The 20,666-nt window shown below is 28.0% G+C and overlaps 7 protein-coding genes across 9 annotated transcripts; 4 read left to right on the forward strand and 3 right to left on the reverse strand.

Moving 5' to 3' along the window:
- The first annotated feature begins 1 nt into the window (after position 1).
- LOC122511092 (conserved oligomeric Golgi complex subunit 5) lies at positions 2-4,853 on the forward strand. Its single transcript, XM_043626143.1, has 13 exons — positions 2-187; positions 308-400; positions 858-982; positions 1,064-1,283; positions 1,577-1,719; positions 1,806-2,193; positions 2,340-2,457; positions 2,581-2,721; positions 2,906-3,289; positions 3,548-3,673; positions 3,961-4,069; positions 4,301-4,519; positions 4,593-4,853. The coding sequence occupies exons 1-13, from the start codon at positions 148-150 to the stop codon at positions 4,776-4,778; spliced, it is 2,292 nt and encodes a 763-aa protein (XP_043482078.1). The 5' UTR covers positions 2-147; the 3' UTR covers positions 4,779-4,853.
- Positions 4,854-5,223: 370 nt separating this feature from the next.
- Positions 5,224-8,309, reverse strand: LOC122511098 (ankyrin repeat, SAM and basic leucine zipper domain-containing protein 1-like). Its single transcript, XM_043626155.1, has 9 exons — positions 7,965-8,309; positions 7,520-7,688; positions 7,233-7,358; positions 6,907-7,024; positions 6,731-6,836; positions 6,516-6,650; positions 6,006-6,355; positions 5,620-5,842; positions 5,224-5,489 (listed from the first exon to the last, which is right to left on the reverse strand). Exons 1-9 carry the CDS (start codon positions 8,034-8,036, stop codon positions 5,343-5,345), a joined length of 1,446 nt encoding a protein of 481 aa, XP_043482090.1. The 5' UTR covers positions 8,037-8,309; the 3' UTR covers positions 5,224-5,342.
- Positions 8,310-8,373: 64 nt separating this feature from the next.
- On the forward strand, positions 8,374-9,926 carry LOC122511103 (pyridoxal phosphate phosphatase PHOSPHO2-like). Its single transcript, XM_043626162.1, has 2 exons — positions 8,374-8,677; positions 8,962-9,926. The coding sequence occupies exon 2, from the start codon at positions 8,962-8,964 to the stop codon at positions 9,694-9,696; it is 735 nt and encodes a 244-aa protein (XP_043482097.1). The 5' UTR covers positions 8,374-8,677; the 3' UTR covers positions 9,697-9,926.
- A 459-nt stretch (positions 9,927-10,385) lies between these two features.
- On the forward strand, positions 10,386-13,024 carry LOC122511097 (integrator complex subunit 14). The gene is made up of 6 exons (XM_043626154.1): positions 10,386-10,721; positions 10,983-11,307; positions 11,434-11,645; positions 11,756-12,010; positions 12,156-12,488; positions 12,691-13,024. Exons 1-6 carry the CDS (start codon positions 10,545-10,547, stop codon positions 12,919-12,921), a joined length of 1,533 nt encoding a protein of 510 aa, XP_043482089.1. The 5' UTR covers positions 10,386-10,544; the 3' UTR covers positions 12,922-13,024.
- A 1-nt stretch (position 13,025) lies between these two features.
- LOC122511104 (pyroglutamyl-peptidase 1) lies at positions 13,026-14,146 on the reverse strand. 3 transcript variants are annotated; one of them, XM_043626164.1, is made up of 3 exons: positions 14,022-14,146; positions 13,659-13,940; positions 13,026-13,529 (listed from the first exon to the last, which is right to left on the reverse strand). In XM_043626164.1, exons 2-3 carry the CDS (start codon positions 13,875-13,877, stop codon positions 13,140-13,142), a joined length of 609 nt encoding a protein of 202 aa, XP_043482099.1. In that variant the 5' UTR covers positions 13,878-13,940; positions 14,022-14,146; the 3' UTR covers positions 13,026-13,139. The 3 variants fall into 3 exon arrangements, with proteins under 3 accessions (XP_043482099.1, XP_043482100.1, XP_043482098.1); XM_043626165.1 differs by having other exon boundaries at positions 13,659-13,901; positions 14,022-14,136; XM_043626163.1 differs by having other exon boundaries at positions 13,659-13,951; positions 14,022-14,122.
- Positions 14,147-14,325: 179 nt separating this feature from the next.
- Positions 14,326-15,401, reverse strand: LOC122511106 (ribonuclease kappa). The gene is made up of 2 exons (XM_043626167.1): positions 15,162-15,401; positions 14,326-15,030 (listed from the first exon to the last, which is right to left on the reverse strand). Exons 1-2 carry the CDS (start codon positions 15,228-15,230, stop codon positions 14,806-14,808), a joined length of 294 nt encoding a protein of 97 aa, XP_043482102.1. The 5' UTR covers positions 15,231-15,401; the 3' UTR covers positions 14,326-14,805.
- A 1,173-nt stretch (positions 15,402-16,574) lies between these two features.
- Positions 16,575-20,662, forward strand: LOC122511111 (DNA mismatch repair protein Mlh1). The gene is made up of 9 exons (XM_043626170.1): positions 16,575-16,818; positions 16,883-16,946; positions 17,127-17,326; positions 17,448-17,676; positions 17,840-18,041; positions 18,216-19,386; positions 19,459-19,522; positions 20,001-20,199; positions 20,333-20,662. Exons 1-9 carry the CDS (start codon positions 16,706-16,708, stop codon positions 20,623-20,625), a joined length of 2,535 nt encoding a protein of 844 aa, XP_043482105.1. The 5' UTR covers positions 16,575-16,705; the 3' UTR covers positions 20,626-20,662.
- The last annotated feature ends 4 nt before the right edge of the window (positions 20,663-20,666 follow it).

Consider the following 20,666-nt stretch of genomic DNA (forward strand, 5'->3'; position numbering starts at 1 on the left):
ATTGTAGACAACTTCTCGCTATTGTCGTTTTTTCACAAAAATGTTGATGACGTTTGACAGCTGATAGAAAAATAGATATAAACTTAATTTAAAAATTACAAAATTAATATCCTCTAAATAGGCGCATGTAATTTTTCTATTTTAAATATGAATGAATCAACAGACTGGCAAAGCATTGAAAATGACGGTAATTTTTAAAACATAACCTAATCAATTTTTTTATATAAATGTAAATAATCAATTTTTATTCTAATTTAAAATTAAAATTTTTAATTTAGAAAATACATTTAAAAATTCAATTTTCTAGATTTTTTAAAGCAATTTTTGAGTGGCAATGAGAAACAAAATGCTACCAATCAATTACTATCTGTAGCTCAACAATTGAATAGATTGGGAGAAGGTAATTGTTACAATTATATTTTTTAACATTTTTGTTAATAACTTTTTCTATTCTGTTTTTTATCTCTATTTCTGTTTTTCTTTTTTTTTAATACCTTTCAGAAGTTTACGTAATTGTTTTTCTCTACATTTGTCTTTCTTTCTAAAATTTTTCCTTCAGATTTTGAAATTCAAATTAATTATAACGAAAATGATGATTAATAATTAATTTTCTTAATATTCATTCAATTTAATTAATTAATAACTAATTTATTTTAGTATGTTAGCAATTAATTTGTATTAATATGAATTTATATTAATTAATAAGTTAGCAATAATTTATAGCAATTAAGGTCATGTTATTCAGTGGTCACATGTTCCCATAGTAAAGTATATGGAGCACGTGACCACTAAATAACATGACCTTAATGTATATTAATATTAATTTTCATTAATTAATTAATAATTAACTTTTTCAGCTGTTAGTATTTTAGACACAGAATTGCAAAAGCAAGTTCTTGCAAATTACGACGATTTACTTTCTCAAGCGACATGGGTGGAAAAACTCGAAGGAGTATTGGCAATAATGCAGAATCACGTTCAAGTAAATTTACAATTTGCAACTATTTAATTTTAATTTTATCTAAAGAAAACAAAATTTTATAATTTGTTAAAAATTTTTTAGAGTCTTTTATCGGCAGTAGAACGTTTACGAGGAAAAGTTGTGGAACCTTTCAACAGAATAGAAACGCAAACTTTAATGCTTGCCAGACTTCACGAAACTTCGGATTTATTGCGTAAAATCGGAAGAATGCAACATTTGTCAAATCGATTAAATTCCCAAATGAGTGGCAATAACAATGGACCAGATATTGTTAAGGCTGCTAATTGCCTACACGAATTAGGTAATTCATCATTTTTTCATTTTCCCAGTTTTCAACGTTCAAGTGAAGGAATTTTTTTTCCATTTAATTATTTTCAATTTTCATTAATAAAAAGAGAAATTAAATAATTTGGACATTTTAATTCGTCGAAGATTAATTTTCCTACATTACAAGAAAAATGTTTTCTAATCTAAAAAATTCTAATTTGAAGATATCAAAATAATTGTTCATTTGAACGCGAAACTTTGGAATCTTTTTTTCCGAATTAAAAAAATTCCATAGTTAAAATTCTTTTCATTGAAAATTATCAACAGAATTATTGATGTCCGACACGGATTTAAGTAATCTAGACATCATAGCAGACGATCATAAAAATATAAAAGCTCACAAAATAAAAGTTCAAAAAATGGCCACTCACTCCTTGACAATAGGACTTCAGAATAAAGACCGAGGACAGGTGATTCTCTTCTTTTCGAAAATTTTATAAAACCAATCACAAAATGTTTAAAGTTTATGTTTTTTTTTCTCCTCAATTTCAAATAGGTAACCGTAGCAGTACAAGTGTTTGAAAATCTGGGCATTCTCGAGAGTGCAGTGAAATCGATAGAAGTTTCAGCGACTTCTGAAATTGAGGATTTCGCAAGAGAAGCTTTGGACGTGTCATTGGTTATGATTCAAGATCCAGGTAAAAGAGGTGCACCAGGAAGAGCAACGGTACCATCGCCGGGCTCCTCTGGAAATTTACGTGTCAAATTGTGGGAAAATCTGGAAAAATTATTTCAAGAATCAATATACAATCAATGCATTCAAATGGAATTGTTGCAGAGGATTTTACTTGAAAATCATTCGAAGAAATTTGACAATATGTCCGAGCCGTTTTGGACAAAAGTCACTAAAATTGTCGCCAATATTCTTGTAGAACGAGCACAAGGTGAGAATCGTAGAAAAATGATTTATTTTACTTTTATTCTAGTTCTATCTAGAAATATTTTAGATTTCTAGATTCTAGATTCTAGAAAAAATATTTAAAAATCGATGAAATTGATGAAGTTGATAAAAATGGTATTTTTGTTAAAGGATCCTCTTTTATAAAACAAGCCTTGGAAGGAGAGTATCCAAAATTTTTGAGAATATTTTTAGACTTGAGTAAGCATCTCAAAGATCGTTCTCAAGCAATAGGAACATACAGTGTAGAGTAAGATTCTTTCCGTAAACTAAATTTGAAAATAAAACATCGAAACTAAATTAATGAGATCAAATTTTGTAGAAAACCATGAGAATTATAACTATTTTTTAGAACTAATGTCCTTTTTTGTAGTCGAAACATTCTGGCACCTTTTGAGAACGCATATTTATCGCGATCCGTATCAAGACTCTTGGATCCGGTTCATACAATGTTCTCCGGAGACGGAACCCCAAGTCAAGAAGAAATTGACACCTTAATTCGAACAATAACCAGGTAATCAAGACTTTCAAAAAAAGATTTCGGAAATAAATTCTGAAGAGATAATTATCATTTATATTATCTTTATTTAAAATTTATTTCCAAAATATTAGTTTCCTTTAGAAATTAAGAAAGAAATTAGAAATTAAGTAAATTAGTACAATTAGTAAAGTAAGAAAGTAAATTTTTCTGATTTCAGTGAATTAAGTGTCTCGTTAGTGGATGAGGGTCTATCGACAATAGTATCACGAAATGTTGGCAAGGCAATAAGATTATTTTGCTTGAAATGTGAACAAAATTTAGTGACAGGTGGCGAAGCGAGTCAAGTTATTGACACAGCAACAACGGGACAGCAGACGAATGTTAATCTTGCGAATCTTTTGTTCTATTTGTCAGTACAAATGAATCGTGTAATTGCTAATTTATCGAGTAATTTATCCAGCGAAGGTGCCATTGTCATAGCAACTGCTTTAGAAGAAACGAATAATTTGTCAAAAAATATTCTCTCACCACTATTATCATCAATTAACGACGCAATTGAAAGTATCATCGTTACAATGCACGACGATCCTGAATTTCGAGAGTATGCACAAAATTCTCTATATTTCTTTCTATTCTCTTGATATTACTTTTAAATTATATTTTTACAAAGCTCATAATTATCAATTCTTACTAACCGAATATTTTTTACAATTGTCTTTTTACGATTCTTATTTTTTCGACAAATTTCCTTATTTACGAATTCAATTTTTGCGAATTTGCAAACTTCATTTTATATTGTATATTTATGAAAAAAAATTGAAAGAAAAATAATTTTCAACTCACATATTTTGCTTTTCAGGACCAGCAGTCCTTTGGGACGGGAAATTGGATCATCTCTCTACATGCGGGAACTTCAGGGATTCATTTTGCGCTCTGTGAATACTTTCCTTGCACCTTACAAAAATCAAGCAATCGTTGCCGATTGGTAAATTGTTCATTTCAAATTTATTCAAATTATTAAACTTGAATAGAAAATTAAGCGACAAAAAGTAAAAAAAATATGAGTAATACGAATATATTATATATAAAGTCCATATTATAAAAAATAGAAAAAGAAATATAACAAAAATAAGATAGAAAAAAAGAATGTGGATATTAAAAATTTAATTAATTGAAATCATTGAAATTATTGAAAGTGAAATGAAAATATTTTTGAATAAAATTGAAATTATTTGGCATTGAAAATAAAAGAAATGAATTTTATATTTTCAGTTGTAAATCTGTCGCTTCAAGGTGTATAGAATTATTCGTGAGACACGCTTGTTTATTAAGACCACTGACGGATTATGGAAGAGCAAAACTTATTGTGGACTTTACTCAGGTAATTTTTTGCAAAATAAAAAAAACAAAATATTTTCTAATAAATTCAAAAAACTCCCTTTCAATTCAATACAAATTAATTCCTTTTTTTAAATTAATTAAATCTAATTTCAACCTTAAAAATAGTAAAATAGTAAACATAATAAAAATAATAAAAACTTTTAAAATCAAAAAGTTTTAATAATCTAATTACCTTAATTAATAGAATTTGGATTGAATTAACAAATTTCAGATGGAAGTTGCAGTCGCGCCACTTTGCAGAGGAGGACAATTGGGATCTCTTGAACAGCAGCAGTACAGAATTCTTCGCGCAATGAAAACACTTCTTCCTCTCGAACCGGAAGAAATTGTCCAAAAAGTTCTTGAAGATGGTGAAAGTAGTGTTCCACCGTCACTAATTCTTTTACATCTATTTTCAGGAGCACCTTCCGATTTACCCTCTCCGCATCAGGTGAGTGAAAAAAAATTCTGCAATCATTTACAAATTTCGAACTGATAAAAAATTTTCTTTCTATATTTTTCAGAGTGCCGGTTGGTCCATTAATCGATTATCGCAATGGATGGACAATCATCCAACTGAAAAAGAACGATTAGCATTAAGTAATGGACCACTTCAACGTTATGAATTGACAATTCGACAACGAAATCTTCCAACATTCCATCCTCTATTCCCCTTGATGACAAAACTCACGAGTTTCTATGAGCGTTGAATTTTTTGAAAACTGCAATTATTGTTATGTTTCTTCCACTTTGAATATTTAAATAAAAAAAACTAATTATAAAAATTCTCTATTTATTAATATCAATAATAATAATAATCATACTTATTAACAGTAATTATCCGATTCTAAAATTCGAGAATCAGAAGATAATACACAAGTATCAAAAAATAAAACTATAATAAAGTAAAAAAATATAATTTCCAATATTTGAGAATTAAAATAAAATTATTATTAATTTTAGCCACGTGAATTCAAAAGTAAAAAGTTAATATTAAAAAAATTAACATTTTTAAAGACTTTGAAAGAAAAGAGAAAAGTGAAACTAATTTAATTAAGAAATTTAATTTTTATATTTAAAAAATTCTTAAAGTAAATCACAATAGTCTTTTCTTGTTTCTAATTCTAAAATGTGAAAATAAAGATAGTTTTTTTCTTCTTAAATTAACAAAAAATTGTTGAAAGTACTTCATTTGAGGTAGACGATATTTTTATGTGTGAATGAATTGACGTCAGCTTTATGAAAATAAAATAAAATGTAAAAATACTTCTCACTCATTCGATGCACAATTTGGAAATTTTTGACTTTGCAAAATAAATCGTTATCATTGCAAAAATACTAATGGCTATTGTCAATTTATAAGTCTTCCTCTTCTTTGCAATAAAAGTTGCTGGTAATTTAGTCACACTTTCTCTATCGATCTGAAATTAAATAAAAAATTCCTATCGTTATCGTTTTATCAATTTCAATTTCTAATTTATTTGAATTAAATTTACAATTTATTAAATTTAAATTATAAGTTAAATATTATTTAGCAAAATTTTTTCATACTTTATTCGCAAGTTGCTTCACCAGGACAAGTTCATTTTTAAGTTTCATTAATTCTTTTTCCGTTTTTTCCAATTCATCACTGTAGTCAACTTTCTGTTGTAGAGAGAGGGCCAAATTTTCCTTTTCACCTCTCATCAAATTATTCACAATAAATCGAAAACTCGATCCAACGATGTTAATTTGTCTCGCTGCGTTGCCTAAAGTCACAACGCCATCGTAAATTCTGCAAATAAAAGATCCGGTGACAATTATTAAAAACAATTTAATTCACTAAAAAGCAATTTAATTCACTAATTAAAAATAATTAAGAAATGCATTAAAAATCAAGGAAAAGAAAATTTTTTTAAATTTAAGTAAATTGAAAATTAAAAATTTGGAGAACGTACGTGTAAGGCAAATGTTTTCTAATAGCTCCCAAACTGTTCATATTCCATTTCTTTGAATGAAAACGATGAAGATCGGCAACAAATTTTTTGCGATGAATACCGATATCCATTCCCAATTTTTCCAAATCGTCTTCATTGAGTTTCAGAAAAGTATTTAAATCCATACCACGAAAAAGATCCTTATATTTATCTAAATTCATTCCATATAATATTGTCAAAATTTCGAAATTTAATTTATCCTTTTTCTTTGAAGCAAGTGCTGGAAATAGATCCTTCCATTCAAGTAAGTCAAATGTATCGATCGTGGGTGGAGAATCTTCAAATTCCTCATCTTCTAATAGAGCCGCAATCTAAAAGGAAAAATAAATTTTCACAAATTAATTTAAACAAATTAAACAAATTATTTTTTGTAATATTTAGACCTTTCATTACAAAAAATGATGTAATAACTACATAAAATTAAAATCTTAGTAATTTAAATAATAATTTACTTAATAAAAAAAATATTACTTTATCGAAGCCTTTAGTTCTCGCAATATCATAGGGAGATTCGCCAAATCGATCTTTTATGTTAATTTCTGCATTACATTGCAATAGAAGTTCGACTATTTCATATCTATTAGCTTTGACTGCAAAAAATATTGCCTAAAAAAGGAGAGAATTAAAATTTTATTTAATATAAAAATAATTCAAAATTTTTTTGACGAAAAATTCAAATATCAAACCGTTTGATTTTCACTATCGGCAGCATTAACACTTTGCATATTTCTAATAAGCTCTTTAACGAATTCGACCTCTCGCATATTACAAGCAAGCATTAAAGCTGTTTCCCTAAATTAAAAACACATCGTTATTCAAATAATTATGTTTACTGGGGCTTAAAAAGAAAAAAAAACTATACCTTCGTTTACCCGATGCGTGAGCATTTGCCTTGGCTTTTAATAAAATTTTTAAACATTCTAAACAATTCTGAGTTGTTCGTGGACAATTGCATAAAGCCATTAGGGGTGTAAATCCATCTGGAACAAATTAGTAAATTATTAATTAATGAAGTTGAAGTCGGCAAAGTCTTTAAATACAAAAACGAAAAAATAATACGACGATTTATTTTGGTTATACTAATTAATATTAATATATGTAATGTCAAATAATTTCTATTTTTATATAATTAATTAAAATTAATTTTCTCAAGTATTTAGAGATAATTTTTTTTTAATACTAACGAACCTTGGTGTAGATTTGGATTTGCTCCATTGTCCAGTAAATATTGCACAAGCTCTGTTTGTGACGCTGAAGAAGCGTATAAAAGTAGAGACCATCCGGAATGTAGAAAATCGTCAATGTGTGGACCAGCTGATAATTTTAGAAAATATTAATAAATTTGCCAAAACTTATTTACTTTGAATAATAAAGAGTTTAACCTCAGTTATTATATATGAATAATTTTCCTCTAATTTTGACTAAATCTTCTGCTAAGAAGCAATTAATTAATTAATTAATTATTAAATAATTACATGATAAATATTCCTTAATAAAAGATATGTCGCCAGACATGCAAGCATTAAAAGCTTGAAATTCATAATTATGTCTTCCTTTAACGGAATCACCGGAACCATCATCAAAATTAATTTCTCCATTTGTTTCTCTCTCGTTTGTATATTTATTGTATCTGCTATTGTTTTCCTGTGAAAATAAAATATATTTATATTAATTAATAAAGACATAAAAAACTAAAAAGTCAACCTAAAAAACAGAAAATGTATTAAAATTACGCTATTAATTTCGAAATGATGAGATAAAAATATGTTATTTTAATCATAAATTGTTTTGTCTGTTAAAATACCTCGTATATTTTTTATTTAATTAGTTTATTTTTTATTAATTGATTTTAATTATAGAAATATGAGAAATATAAATTTCGCGTGCAAAAAACATTAAGGTTATGTTTATCAAGCAAACCTCGTCGTCATGAAAAGTAAAACCATCGTCGTCTGATTCCTCATCGGACATTCCTCCCGGTCTACGATACATTTTTAAATATATTTTAATTAATTTTCCAATGTAGCTTGCTGTCAAAATTATGTATGTATATCTAAAAAATCGCTGGGATGTTTATAAACAATATCCTGCTGGCGTTATTCCAGTGTTACTTGTCAAGCCCACGTGATTACATTTTCCACATCACATTCCAATTAAACGAATTAAATATTCCAGTGCCGATTAAATTTAAAAGAACGTATTTAAATTAAAATTCAATTAAAATATAACATTAAAATATATTCTCAATCACTCAAAAACAAATCATGTTTATGTGAATAAAAATAACAATAATAATAATCAACGGCGGGAAAATTTCGTCTGCTAGATAATTAATACATTTTTCAATTATTTTCACTCGCTCCTGAAAATAAATTGTTTAGAACCACAACAATTTCAATGTATATTGTAAAATCAATTTTCGTCAACAGAAATTTATATAAGAGACATTTAATAAGATCTCGTAATAATTATGAGGCCATAGATTCGCAAACAGTTAAGGTTGAAACAAGTATTATTTTCTAAACTGTGATTTCCTTTGTCTTTAAAAACTGTGAGAAAAACAAGATATTTTTATATTTAATTCTCTATTTTTTTACTAATAAATAAAGAAATCCTTTTCTTCCAAATTAAAGGTACGTTGGACTTGTATTTTGTTAATTATAATTATAATCTTATTATCCTTTGTTCTGAATATTTGACATAACCTTTTAATCGCTTTATAATGACATTGTAACTTTTTTAAAAATTCTTTAACATGTAAAAAAGTTATTACATTAATCAGAAATTATTAAAATATATATTATGCAGAATTTCGGTTCAAATAATTAGAAAAGTTTTCCTAATTCTGTTATAAGAAAACGAAATTTCAATTTTGTTGCAATAATTTTGTTTTTACTGACATATTTTTTAATTTTAGATGACTCTACCAATTCTGGCAGCATTTGATTTCGATCATACAATTTGTGATGACAATTCAGATATCGTTGCAAGAAAATTAATATCAAACGATAAAATTCCAGATACAGTGAAACGAATGTATCAGGCCGACAATTGGAATGCGTATATGGGACAAATTTTCGAATTACTGAATAAAAATTACATTGACGTGGAAACAATAAAAGATGCCATTCACCAAATACCATCAGTGTCTGGAATCGATAGTCTCCTAAGTGAATTACATTCACGTAATTGTGAAATAATCATAATAAGTGATTCAAATTCTCTATTCATCGAATGGTGGTTGAAGAATAAAAATTTGAGTCACATGGTGAAGGAAATATTCACTAATCCCGCAACTGTTAATGGCGAACTACTCAAAATTGAAATGTATCATTTACAGGACAATTGTAAATTAAGTAGTAAAAATTTATGTAAAGGACAAATATTGGAGGATTATGTTACAAAACGATCATTAGAGGGAATCAATTTTGATCGTATCGTTTATGTTGGCGATGGAAAAAATGATCTCTGTCCTATTTTACGACTCTCTGAAAAGGATTTGGCATGTCCTAGAATCGGTTATACTCTCGTGAATATTTTAAATAAGAAAGCAGCTGAGAACGAGTCACAGGAAGTGAAAGCAAAAGTCGTTCCTTGGGAAACTGGAAACGATATTTTAAAAAATCTGAAGACTTTAGACGATCTTGATTAGGAATCAAGAAAATTATTTGTGAACAAACAAACAATTATGAACAACAAGCAAATATGAACAACAAACAATTGTGAACAACAAACAAATTATGAACAACAATATTATAAACTAGCAAATGTTACGTGCGCCGAACGTGATATTCAATTTATTTTTAAGCAAATTACAAACTTTTTTATTTTCAAATATGAATTTTTGAATAATTTCAGAATCAAACTGTAAAAAAAATTCAATTATTAACTAATTTACTAATTAATTATTCTTGTTTATTAATTTCAAAAAATTTAATAAAATTCTTCGCAAGAATTCTATTATTTTTATAAATAGTAAATTGTTTTGCAAAAGTTCAATTTCTATAATTCAATTAATTATACTTGTAATTTCTACAACTAGATTAGAATTTTTGTGCGAACAATTATGATTTCTATACTTTATTTTTTAATAATAATTATTAAATAATTTCCAAGTCTGAAAGTTTTGTTTATTTTTAACTTCTAAGGGTTCTTATTTCTAATTCCAAAGGTTTTCTCCTTTTAAAAAATATATTTAAATTAATAGGAAAAAACTAAAGCAGTGGAAAATTTAATTTGAAAACTCTAAACAAGAGTATTCAAAGGGGGGAAAAAAAGGAAAAATGAAAAAGTAAATTTGAGAAAATATTAAATTTGAAAATTCCAATATTACCGCTGTATTGCGTGCGCAACTAAAACAAAAACATAACCTGAAAATTAATCAAAATCCTAATTTGACAGTTCTTTTGGGTAAATGTTTTTTTTGTTGCCGATTTCAACAATGAAAGAAAGAAGATAATTGATTTATATTTTAAAAAGATTGAAAATCTATAATCAAAAATGCCAACAATGATAGCTTTGGACGTCTCACTTTCTATGAGACGTCCAGTACCTGGAGCAAGTTCCACTGAAAGTTTACCAAGTGAACAATTAACGAGACATCACTTAGCTGTTCAGGGTATCAATACTCTACTTAATTATTTACAAACAAATTGTAAATTAGAATTCGTCTCACTGGTAACTATCTCTATTTTATTTCAATATAAGTTTGTAAGCTAAATTACTATTTGGTTTTGTAAACAAAAAAAAAACCCGTCAACTTTTATAAACAAATAAAAACCTATTTTATTTCCGATTTAGAATAAAAATATTTTATTTCCTCTTTCGTAAAAAAACATATTTTATTTCCCATTTGGAATAAAAATATTTAATTTACTGTTTTTCTAAAAAACAATTATATTTTAAATTAAATTTAAATTAAATGTTTTCTATTTACAGGTAGTTTTTTCATCGCTGTACGAAGTAATTTGCCCTTTTACACGTGACTACGATCAAATACGATCGCAACTACAAAATATTGAGGAATGTGATAAAACTTGTATAGAAACAGCTCTACTTGGAGTCAATAGTATTATTATGTCCGAATGGGGAAACTCAACAGCGTGTCAAGTAATTTTAATAACAGACGGTAATCCCGGAGTGGGACCAATGTCCTTGGGGGATTCATTAAATTCACTGAATGTCCTGAGAGAATCAAATCCATTTCCCCTGCCGTTCCCCTATCCAGGAAAATTGACAGTTGTCTGCATTGCTGGACAACAAGGTGAAAAATCAAATCAACAAAATGTTTCTTAAAAAACGAATCTTAATTAAAAAACTATCTTTTGTGCTAGTTTGGGAAATTTTTCTTTTTATTCTAAAATATCGAGTAAAACTTCTTCTTTTCCAGATTCCAGCTTAACTACCGGTTTACCATTATATCAACGATTAATCGAATTAGCTGGAGGCGACAGCATGGTTCTATTACCCGAAGGACAATTGACAAAGACATCGGTTCATAATTGTTTTAAGAAATTAGCCGAAACGACGTACATTCCATTTCAGGGCTACTTGAAATGCGGTAATTTAGGATCGCGTGTTTTACTCTCTCCACCACCGATCGTAAGTATCGAGGAAAAATTAGAAATTAGAATACTATTGTCTTAATTTCTAATTCCATACGCTAAAAATATCTCAGCCAAAAATTTTTATAATCATGAAAACAATTTTAGACGTACTCGAAGAAAGCAGATTTCGAATCATTCACTGGTCTGACATTAGCGAAAACAATGGAAATTTGTGGTTTTATTTCCGTGGCAGATGTTGGCAGTCCCAGTGCAGTTTCCCGTCATCTGGTACTACCATTGCCAACCGACAAGACAGCAAGTATGCAAGGAATATCACTTGAGGAGGAATCCGATAACGAGGATACTGGCGATGATGGTAAAATTCCATCGTTCTGCGTTCTATTACACGGGGCATTAAAGGTAAAAATTTCTAAGAAGAACTCTTAAGAATTACTTACTTGTTTACTTACTAACTTTTCAAATTTTAACTTATTTATTCATTTTCAAAATCGGAACAAATTTGTGTTTTCATTTCTTTAAAAACTGTTTTTTTCCAAACAAATAGGTCGAGAATATGGCAGCATTGTGTGCGTTAAATTCAGATTGGTACGGATTCATCTACTCGTGGGCGGATTCGAAGAAAAAATCGAATTTAATGCTAACAGTGTTGGAACCTGGTACAGATATTATTCCTTGGTTGGGAAATTTGAGTAATCTCGGTCCCATTGAATTGACGGGTGTTAATAGTGACGCAAGTTTTCCGGTGAAACCCACCGAGAAACGGAGTTACTCACAAAATGCACCATCCTGGATACGTCAAGTTGGATTGCAATCTGATATACAAAAAATTTTACGACACGCCAGAAAATTACCCGAGAAGACGCAAAATTTTTACAAGGTAAGCTTTTCTTTCTTTTCTTTCAATTTTTATTTTAAGCAAAAACTTTGTTGTTTATAATTTTTAGAGTAAAAATACAAAAATATAATCAATTACTAATAGAAACTATTGATAATAATTAATAATTATAAAAATAGTAGTGACAACAACAATAATTGTACCTTCTGGCATTTTAAACGTTTCAAATTATCCAATTTTTCAGGAATTGAATCGACTACGAAGAGCAGCATTGTCAATGGGATTTGTCGAATTACTCGAAGGTTTAGCGTTAATTTTCGAAAGGGAATGCACCCTTTTGCCTCCAAATTTACATCCGGATTGTACAATTCAAATGGGACATGTCGCTGATATGTTACGAAAACCATATTCACGTGAATTGAAAAATAACATTACTCCAGTTCGCACGAAATTTCACCATGGAGGAACTGAATAATAAAATTTTCCACGTCCTCCAAAACAAAATTTGTACATTTTATAGAAAATTTTCATAATTGTAATTTTTCAGAGAATTTAAAAATATATGCATTTTATTGTAATATAAATTTATTTTCTTATACAGTCAATATAATAATTGAATCAGATGTAAAATTTATATTTGTAATAATAATACTATTATTAGCATTTATTATTAATAATAATAGTAATAATGATTTACTCATTTTGTTGGCATTCGATAAGGTGACAAATAATGTCATAAATTCCTTTAACAGTTCGATCAGTCGAATAAATATTGAAATCCGGCACGTGAATAAATAGAGCACGTTCGGAATCAATATTCAATGAATTGTAAAAAATATATTCGCACAAATAGCGTCCAGCCTCTTTAGAAATACAAGCAGTGCATCCTGAATTTGATGAATTATTATTCACGTACGAACACAGAGAATCAACGTCAATTGTTGTTTTTAATGTTTTTTCATCATTTTCATTATCGTTTAGTAATTTATTATTTACATCTGGTCTATCGTAGCCTTTATTGCAAGCTCTGCATTCGATTGTCAAACATTTTGCTAGATGCGAAACTCCTAAATGCAAAACGAACTGAAAATAATTGATAGGGTATAAAATATTTATTTAATATACAGAATAATTTTCGAAAATTTAGAGAATTAGATTTTTACTATTATTTTATGTAAAGATAGATTATTTATTGGTAAAATAATAAAATACCATTGGTTTATGTTGCTTCCAAAGTTCAGGAATTCGTTTTGATACATGATCGTAAGCAACAGGCACATTTTCCGTAATTAATTGAATACCGTATTTTTTATTTAATTCATCGGATTTCTTTTCTAATTCCATTACAGCCTCCCAACTGGCATTAATTGCATGTTTACCGAAAGGTCCAAACCCAGTGATTAAGATTTTCTTTTCTTTTTCATTATTCATGATTGAATTTTCTATTTTTGAAAACTAAAATATTTCAAGTAAAGTAGAATCTTTCTCGTTAGTCTAGAAATTCACTATATTTGAAACTGAGACAAAATAAGACAAAATTAATCAGACATATCATTTATTTATTCTCCTACTTACCTAATCGTGTAACAAACAATAAAACTGACACTGTTATCTCTCTGAAATTGTTTAATTTATATCACTTTTGAAAAACCGAAGTAAATAATATTCACTAAAAACGAACCAATCATAACTTGTCAATTCCTATAGATCCAATATTTTGGGGCTGAGGCAGAAAGTAGAGCATTTTTACATACTTATACTTCTAAAAACAACACCTTAAAATTAAAACATTCAATATCAAAAATTAATAATTTTCATTAATGATAAAAAATCAATTTCTGATTAACTGAGGAAAAGATAATTAATTCCAAACAAAAAATTAAAAGAACAATCTTTATTTCTCATTTAAGAACACATACTTTTCTTACATTCATACTTTTCATTCATAATAATACATTTCCAAGCATTTTCTAAATGAATTTTTAACTATTAATGATATTTATACTTGTATATGTCTAATATTAATTTCATAATTACATTAAATTCATTATCATCATTAAATTACACGGTGGTGGACTCTATTAACATTTTAAACATATTCTTCAAGTATTATTCTCTATAATTTACAATATATAATAATTACAATTGATTGGAAATTAAAAATTGTTTACAAGCATTTCGTATAATGATAAAAATTATTTTAACTGAAATCTGACAATAAATATTTAAAAAATAAATTCTTAAATGGATAACTTCGATTCCATCTAATTGTCAGCATGTCATAATCAGATGAAATTTATATCATTAAAGAAATAATGGAATAATTGGCATTTTCTTTTTCTTTTAACTATATAGATTATTAAACACTAAGCGACGAACGTGAATTAAGATAAAATTGATAACCAGAGAATCCTAATGTAATGACATAAAGGATTGCTGCAATCCAACAATTAAGGGCATTTGCTTGAAAGCCCTTATTAACTTCAAAATAAAAGTCCTCTACTTTTGTAAATGTTTTCCCCTCGAGAGGAAGATCCTCAATTAATGCGACACTCTTACAATAAAAGAATATTCCCATCAATGCCTAAAACATAAATAAATATTTTGTAGAATATAAATTGTTTATTAGAGATTAATTGTTTAGTAAATTGTAATAAACATTATATTGTAATACTTAAGGTGAAAAAAAGATCACTTTATTATTAATATACTTACCAGTTGAATGACACCCCATGCTGAAATTATAACTCCACAGAGTGCGTATTTTGGGCCACAGACTTTCATTTTGATTCGGAAATGTGTTTATTTTTTCAAACAATTGTAAAATTAAAATAAAAGATCACTTTTTCACGAGGGGAAAATCACGTTCTAATTCAATACGCCCAAAACACGAGTAGTCATATGATCACAAACGATTGAAAATTGATTATCAAACGTCATATTCAAGTTACAGGAGAAATAAAAATGGGAATTCGAAACCAATGGCAAACAATAGTTAGGGGAAATCAATTCTAAAGAATTATTTTTATTCGTTGTTCGGATAAATTTTTTATCCGGACAAAGAATCATTGAAAAAGTATGAACCGCCTTTAAGCCTTGTCCGCAAAATTAAATTCAATGTCACGTTTTTGAAAAATCAAGAAATTGTAAAAATATACTACTTTGTTAATATTACTGTTGTCGTTATTATTATTTTTATATATAATCTTCGATGATATTAAATTAGACTTACAATTCCATTGTTATATCCACTTTGTTGTTGTCCTTGTTATTCTTTTCAGTAAATTTTATTTTTCACTTTCACGACTTTCACAAATCACAAAAATAAATAACAAATGCCTATATTTTACTATCTTTTTTAATAATTTCTTTAGTAATTTGTTTTTTCCCATGTATACAATCCCGCCGAAAATCCCAAAAATGAATTAAAACATAACCTAAAAATATGAAATTATTAAATATACCAATATGACCAATAAAATCTAAAATTTTGATCAGAATGTTAGTATTTGATATTTTATTCATGAAAAGCTTGCCATTTATGAAATTTTAATATTAAATTAACAAAGAATTGCAAATATTTTGTTGGCTTGTAAGAGAGAATGGCCAGATTTGCTATAGAAATTTTTCAAGTAAATATTTCGTCTAAAACCCTTTTATAATAGAAAATTATATGTAATGTATAGCCTTGACCACTTATAATAGACATTTAAGACAAAATTAATAAGGAAAGACTTAGAAAATTAAAATTATTAACACAAAATAAGAGATGCTGTAAACGGTTAAAGATTTTCAACATTTTTCTCAAGTGTACTGAAGTTAGCAACTAGTCGAAAGCAACGGCATGATTCAACGGAGCAATCTTATTGGCTCTTCACTTGGCTCAAGTTTTCAAATTTATTTATTAATTAACATTTATCTTAGAATTAAATAATTAAGAATTAAAATTATCATTGAATGATAATTTTAAAAATTATTTAACCTAGTAGTGTAAACTTTAAGTAAAAATAATAACGATAGATTGTTGTTATTGAAAAAATGTGGACATTAATTTTCGATTATCGATAATTCGATACTATTCGATTTTACAGCGGAACCGGCGCGAAACGGAAGTAGAGTCAAATCCGGCAAATAATGACATATAGGTTATGTTTTGATAAACAAAGGAAACTGACACGCTTATTTACATTGTTGTTTACACCCTTTGCATGTTATTATTTAATTTTTAAGAGTTTTAATTAATTATAATTTTACTTACAATGTCACTGCCACCTAAAATAAGAAAATTGGATGAAGTCGTAGTAAATAGAATTGCAGCTGGAGAAGTAATTCAACGACCGGCAAATGCTTTGAAAGAACTAATTGAAAACTGGTAAATATGTTTTTTAAATAAATAAAAAAAATAATATTTATAAACATTTAACTTATTTATTTAGTTTGGACGCGAAAGCTACGAATATACAAATTACAGTCAAGGAAGGTGGCATGAAACTATTGCAGGTAGTTTTAGTTTTTAGTTATTTTTACAATTCGAAAAATTTAAATAATTAATGTATGATCTATTTAATATCTTTGTTATCTTTACTATTTTTTTTAATAATTTTATTTATTAACAAGAATTCTTGCGTTCGATTCAATATTTAATTAGTATTCAAATATTGTTTTCATTAATAAAAACAGATTCAGGATAATGGAACCGGAATTCGAAAAGATGACATGGAAATAGTTTGTGAAAGATTTACGACAAGTAAATTGGAGAAAATTGAAGATTTACAAGCATTAACTACTTATGGATTTCGGGGAGAAGCTTTGGCTAGTATTAGTCATGTGGCACAATTGACTATTACTACTAAAACAATGGAAGAAAAATGTGCCTACAAGTAAAAGAAACTTTACTGAAAATAAGATAATTATAATAATAATTAAATTTGCTTTTTTCTTTCTCTACTATACTATAAATTATTATCTACTTATCAGTTAATTATTTACTATTTTCAACAGATGTTCTTATTGCGATGGTGCATTAAAAGCTCCACCAACTTATTGTGCTGGAAATCAAGGCACTACAATAACGGTTGAAAATTTATTTTACAATGTACCAACCCGGAGAAAAGCCTTAACAAGCGCCACAGAAGAATTTTCCAGAGTTGCCGAAGTTGTGACAAAATATGCTGTACACAATCCTTCGATTGGTTTCAGTTTAAAGAAACATGGAGAGACAAATACACACGTATGGAATAAAATTATTGGCTTAGAGAAAAATGAAATAGACCAAAAATAAAAAAAATATCTACATAAAAATAGAGAATATTTTAAATTTTTAAATCAAATTTGTAAATAAAAAGAATTTACTCTTTAGATTTATTTCTATTAATTTGCAATTTTTCTTTAAGGTAAAAACACCGCATTCATCGACGAAAGCGAATAATATTCGATTACTTTACGGCAATCAAGTGGCTCGTGAACTCCTCGAAATTGAACTGAACGATGAGAAGCATAATTTTAAATTACATGCGTTAATAACAAATCCAAATTATTCCAACAAAAGATTAGTATTTCTTCTCTTTATCAATCATCGTTTAGTAGATTCATCAAGTGAGTAAATTACTAATTTAATATTACAATATAATTACACTTGTAACGATAAAGAATAAATTATTTTCCAATTTTTGAGGACCTTAATTTTTATATTATAAAAGGCCAGAAATATACCTTTAATCGATAAAGAATAAAGAAATAAAAAAAATTGATCTTTCAAAATTGTTTCAGTGCTGAAAAAAATGTTAGAAGATCTTTATTCCGTGCATTTACCGAAAAAAACACATCCCTGGTGTTACATATCACTGGAAATTGATCCCCACAATGTGGACGTTAATGTTCATCCAACAAAACATGAGGTACGCTTTCTCCACGAGGACTCGATAATTGAAAAAATAAAAATTGCCCTAGACGAAAAACTCTCCGGTGTCAGTGGAACAAGAACGTTTTACATGAAATCAAAACTACCAAATGTCGACGTCACTAAAGATGTTCTAAAAGAAGTATTACCCGATTACGATTCACAAAGAACCGAGAAAACCAAAAAACCATATGCTCACGAAATGATACGAACAAATTCATCGGATCAAAAATTGGATAAATTCAATTTCAGCATTAATTCTGGTAGTAAAAATAAAAATCTATCTATGGACAAATCGAAAGAAACTGAAGAAGCTCAGATTGAGAAACAAGGTGAAAAAGAAAGAGAAAAAAGAAAAGAATCCGAAAATACGGAAAGTGATCGAAATATTGTAGAAATTCAAAATATTCAAAAGATTCAAGAAATTCAAGAAATTCAAGATCCTCAAGACGAAACGATTCTACGTTCAGAGGTGTCAAACAATTTAGAGGATTACGCAATGCAAGAGGATAATTCAACCTGTTTTATGCTTTCCGATTCAGACGAATCGATTGCAGATGTGACGAAGACTAATAAAACCGTTGATATGGAACTTGAATCGTCCGATAGTAGTTTGATAGCAAATAAAGCTCTCGAAAGAATATATAAACATTGGGGTGGTGCACCAAAACCGAAGGAAAATGACGAGAGTGTAAAAAAGAATTCGTCAGACATTGAAAAATCGTGTGACAATGATGGAAAGGAAAATGAAACCGAGGAGAAAAGCGAGGATAAACAAAAACAAAAAGAAACAATAGTGAAGGACGATTGTAATCGTGAAAAATCGTCAGACTTGGAATTTAAATCATATTCCGTAAATGATTTCAGAAGGGAAGTGAAATTAAAAAGTATTCTCATGTTGAGAAAAAAAGTCGAAGACAATTATCACGCTGGTCTTCGTGAGATTTTGTCAAATTTAATATTCGTCGGTTGTATTGACGAAGGTTTTTCTCTCATTCAAAGTGGCATCAATTTGTATATTTGCAATACTCAAAATCTTGTGTAAGCATTCTTTTAATTATATATTTTAACGTTGAAATTTATAAATTATTAATCTGTCCGTTTTTTTTTCAGGGAAGAATTATTTTACGAAATTATGCTCTATGATTTTGCTAATTACGGTGTTATAAAATTCTCCGTAAGTTGAGCGCAATTACTTTTAATTATTGAATATTTTTCCCCATCTTTTACTTTTTCAAGGCTCGAACCAGTGAAAGTATTTAAAAATACGGACTTTAGGGACCAAAAATGAAAAATTATGGACCAAATACTGACAAAAAATATAACCAGTCCGAGTCAAATATTAAATTTTTTGAAAATACATAATTGAATTTCGGAGAAGAATTTAATTATTTCTAAACATAATTGAAATTTTGACGAGAATTTTTTTTAATTTTTGGATATAATTAAATTTCTGCGAAGAATTTTATAACTTTTAAAAATAATTGAATTTCTGCAATCATCTGTAATTTCTCTAAAATTCTCCAATGTATATCGTACAATTTACGAACTTTTCGTCCTTTTTTTTATCAAATTACAAACTTTACGGACCTTTTTTTAAAAAAACTGACTTTTACGAACTTGAACTTTTAAAGTAAAAAAATTATAATTGTTAGGAACCGTTGCCAATTTACGATCTGGCAATGTTGGGTCTCGAGACAAAAGATGCCGGATGGACCGAAGAAGATGGCAAAAAGGAAGATTTAGCGAAAAGCGTAGAAGAACTACTTTTGGAAAAAGCCGACATGATGAAGGAATATTTTTCAATTGTTATAGACAAAAAAGGAAATCTAAAGTCTCTGCCAATACTATTAGGTGAGACATCAAGCGATAAATTTTGAAATCGTTCCCAAAATTTACATTTTCTTATTAACTGTTTAACTATTATTATTATTATTATATTATTTACTTAATTCATATTGTTAATAACGATTTATTAATTTTATAGATCAGTATTATCCAAACGAAGCCGGAATTCCCCTGTTCATACTGCGATTAGCGACCGAAGTCGACTGGAATGTTGAGCAAACATGCTTTCAGAATATTTGTCGAGAAACTGCAAAACTTTACAGTCAAATTGACACCGAGTCAGATACGTACGATTGGAAGCATGTGACTGAACACATTTTATACAGCGCAATAAAAGAAAGTTTACTTCCACCAAATCATTTTGCGCACGATTCAACATTACTTCAATTAGCATCATTATCTGATTTATACAAAGTATTCGAACGTTGTTAATTTTATCGACAAATAAAATATTTGTTTTTTTTATTAACAAA

Source organism: Leptopilina heterotoma, unplaced genomic scaffold, assembly GCF_015476425.1.
Source record: "Leptopilina heterotoma isolate Lh14 unplaced genomic scaffold, ASM1547642v1 Lhet_80, whole genome shotgun sequence".
Taxonomy (NCBI): Eukaryota; Metazoa; Arthropoda; class Insecta; order Hymenoptera; family Figitidae; genus Leptopilina; species Leptopilina heterotoma.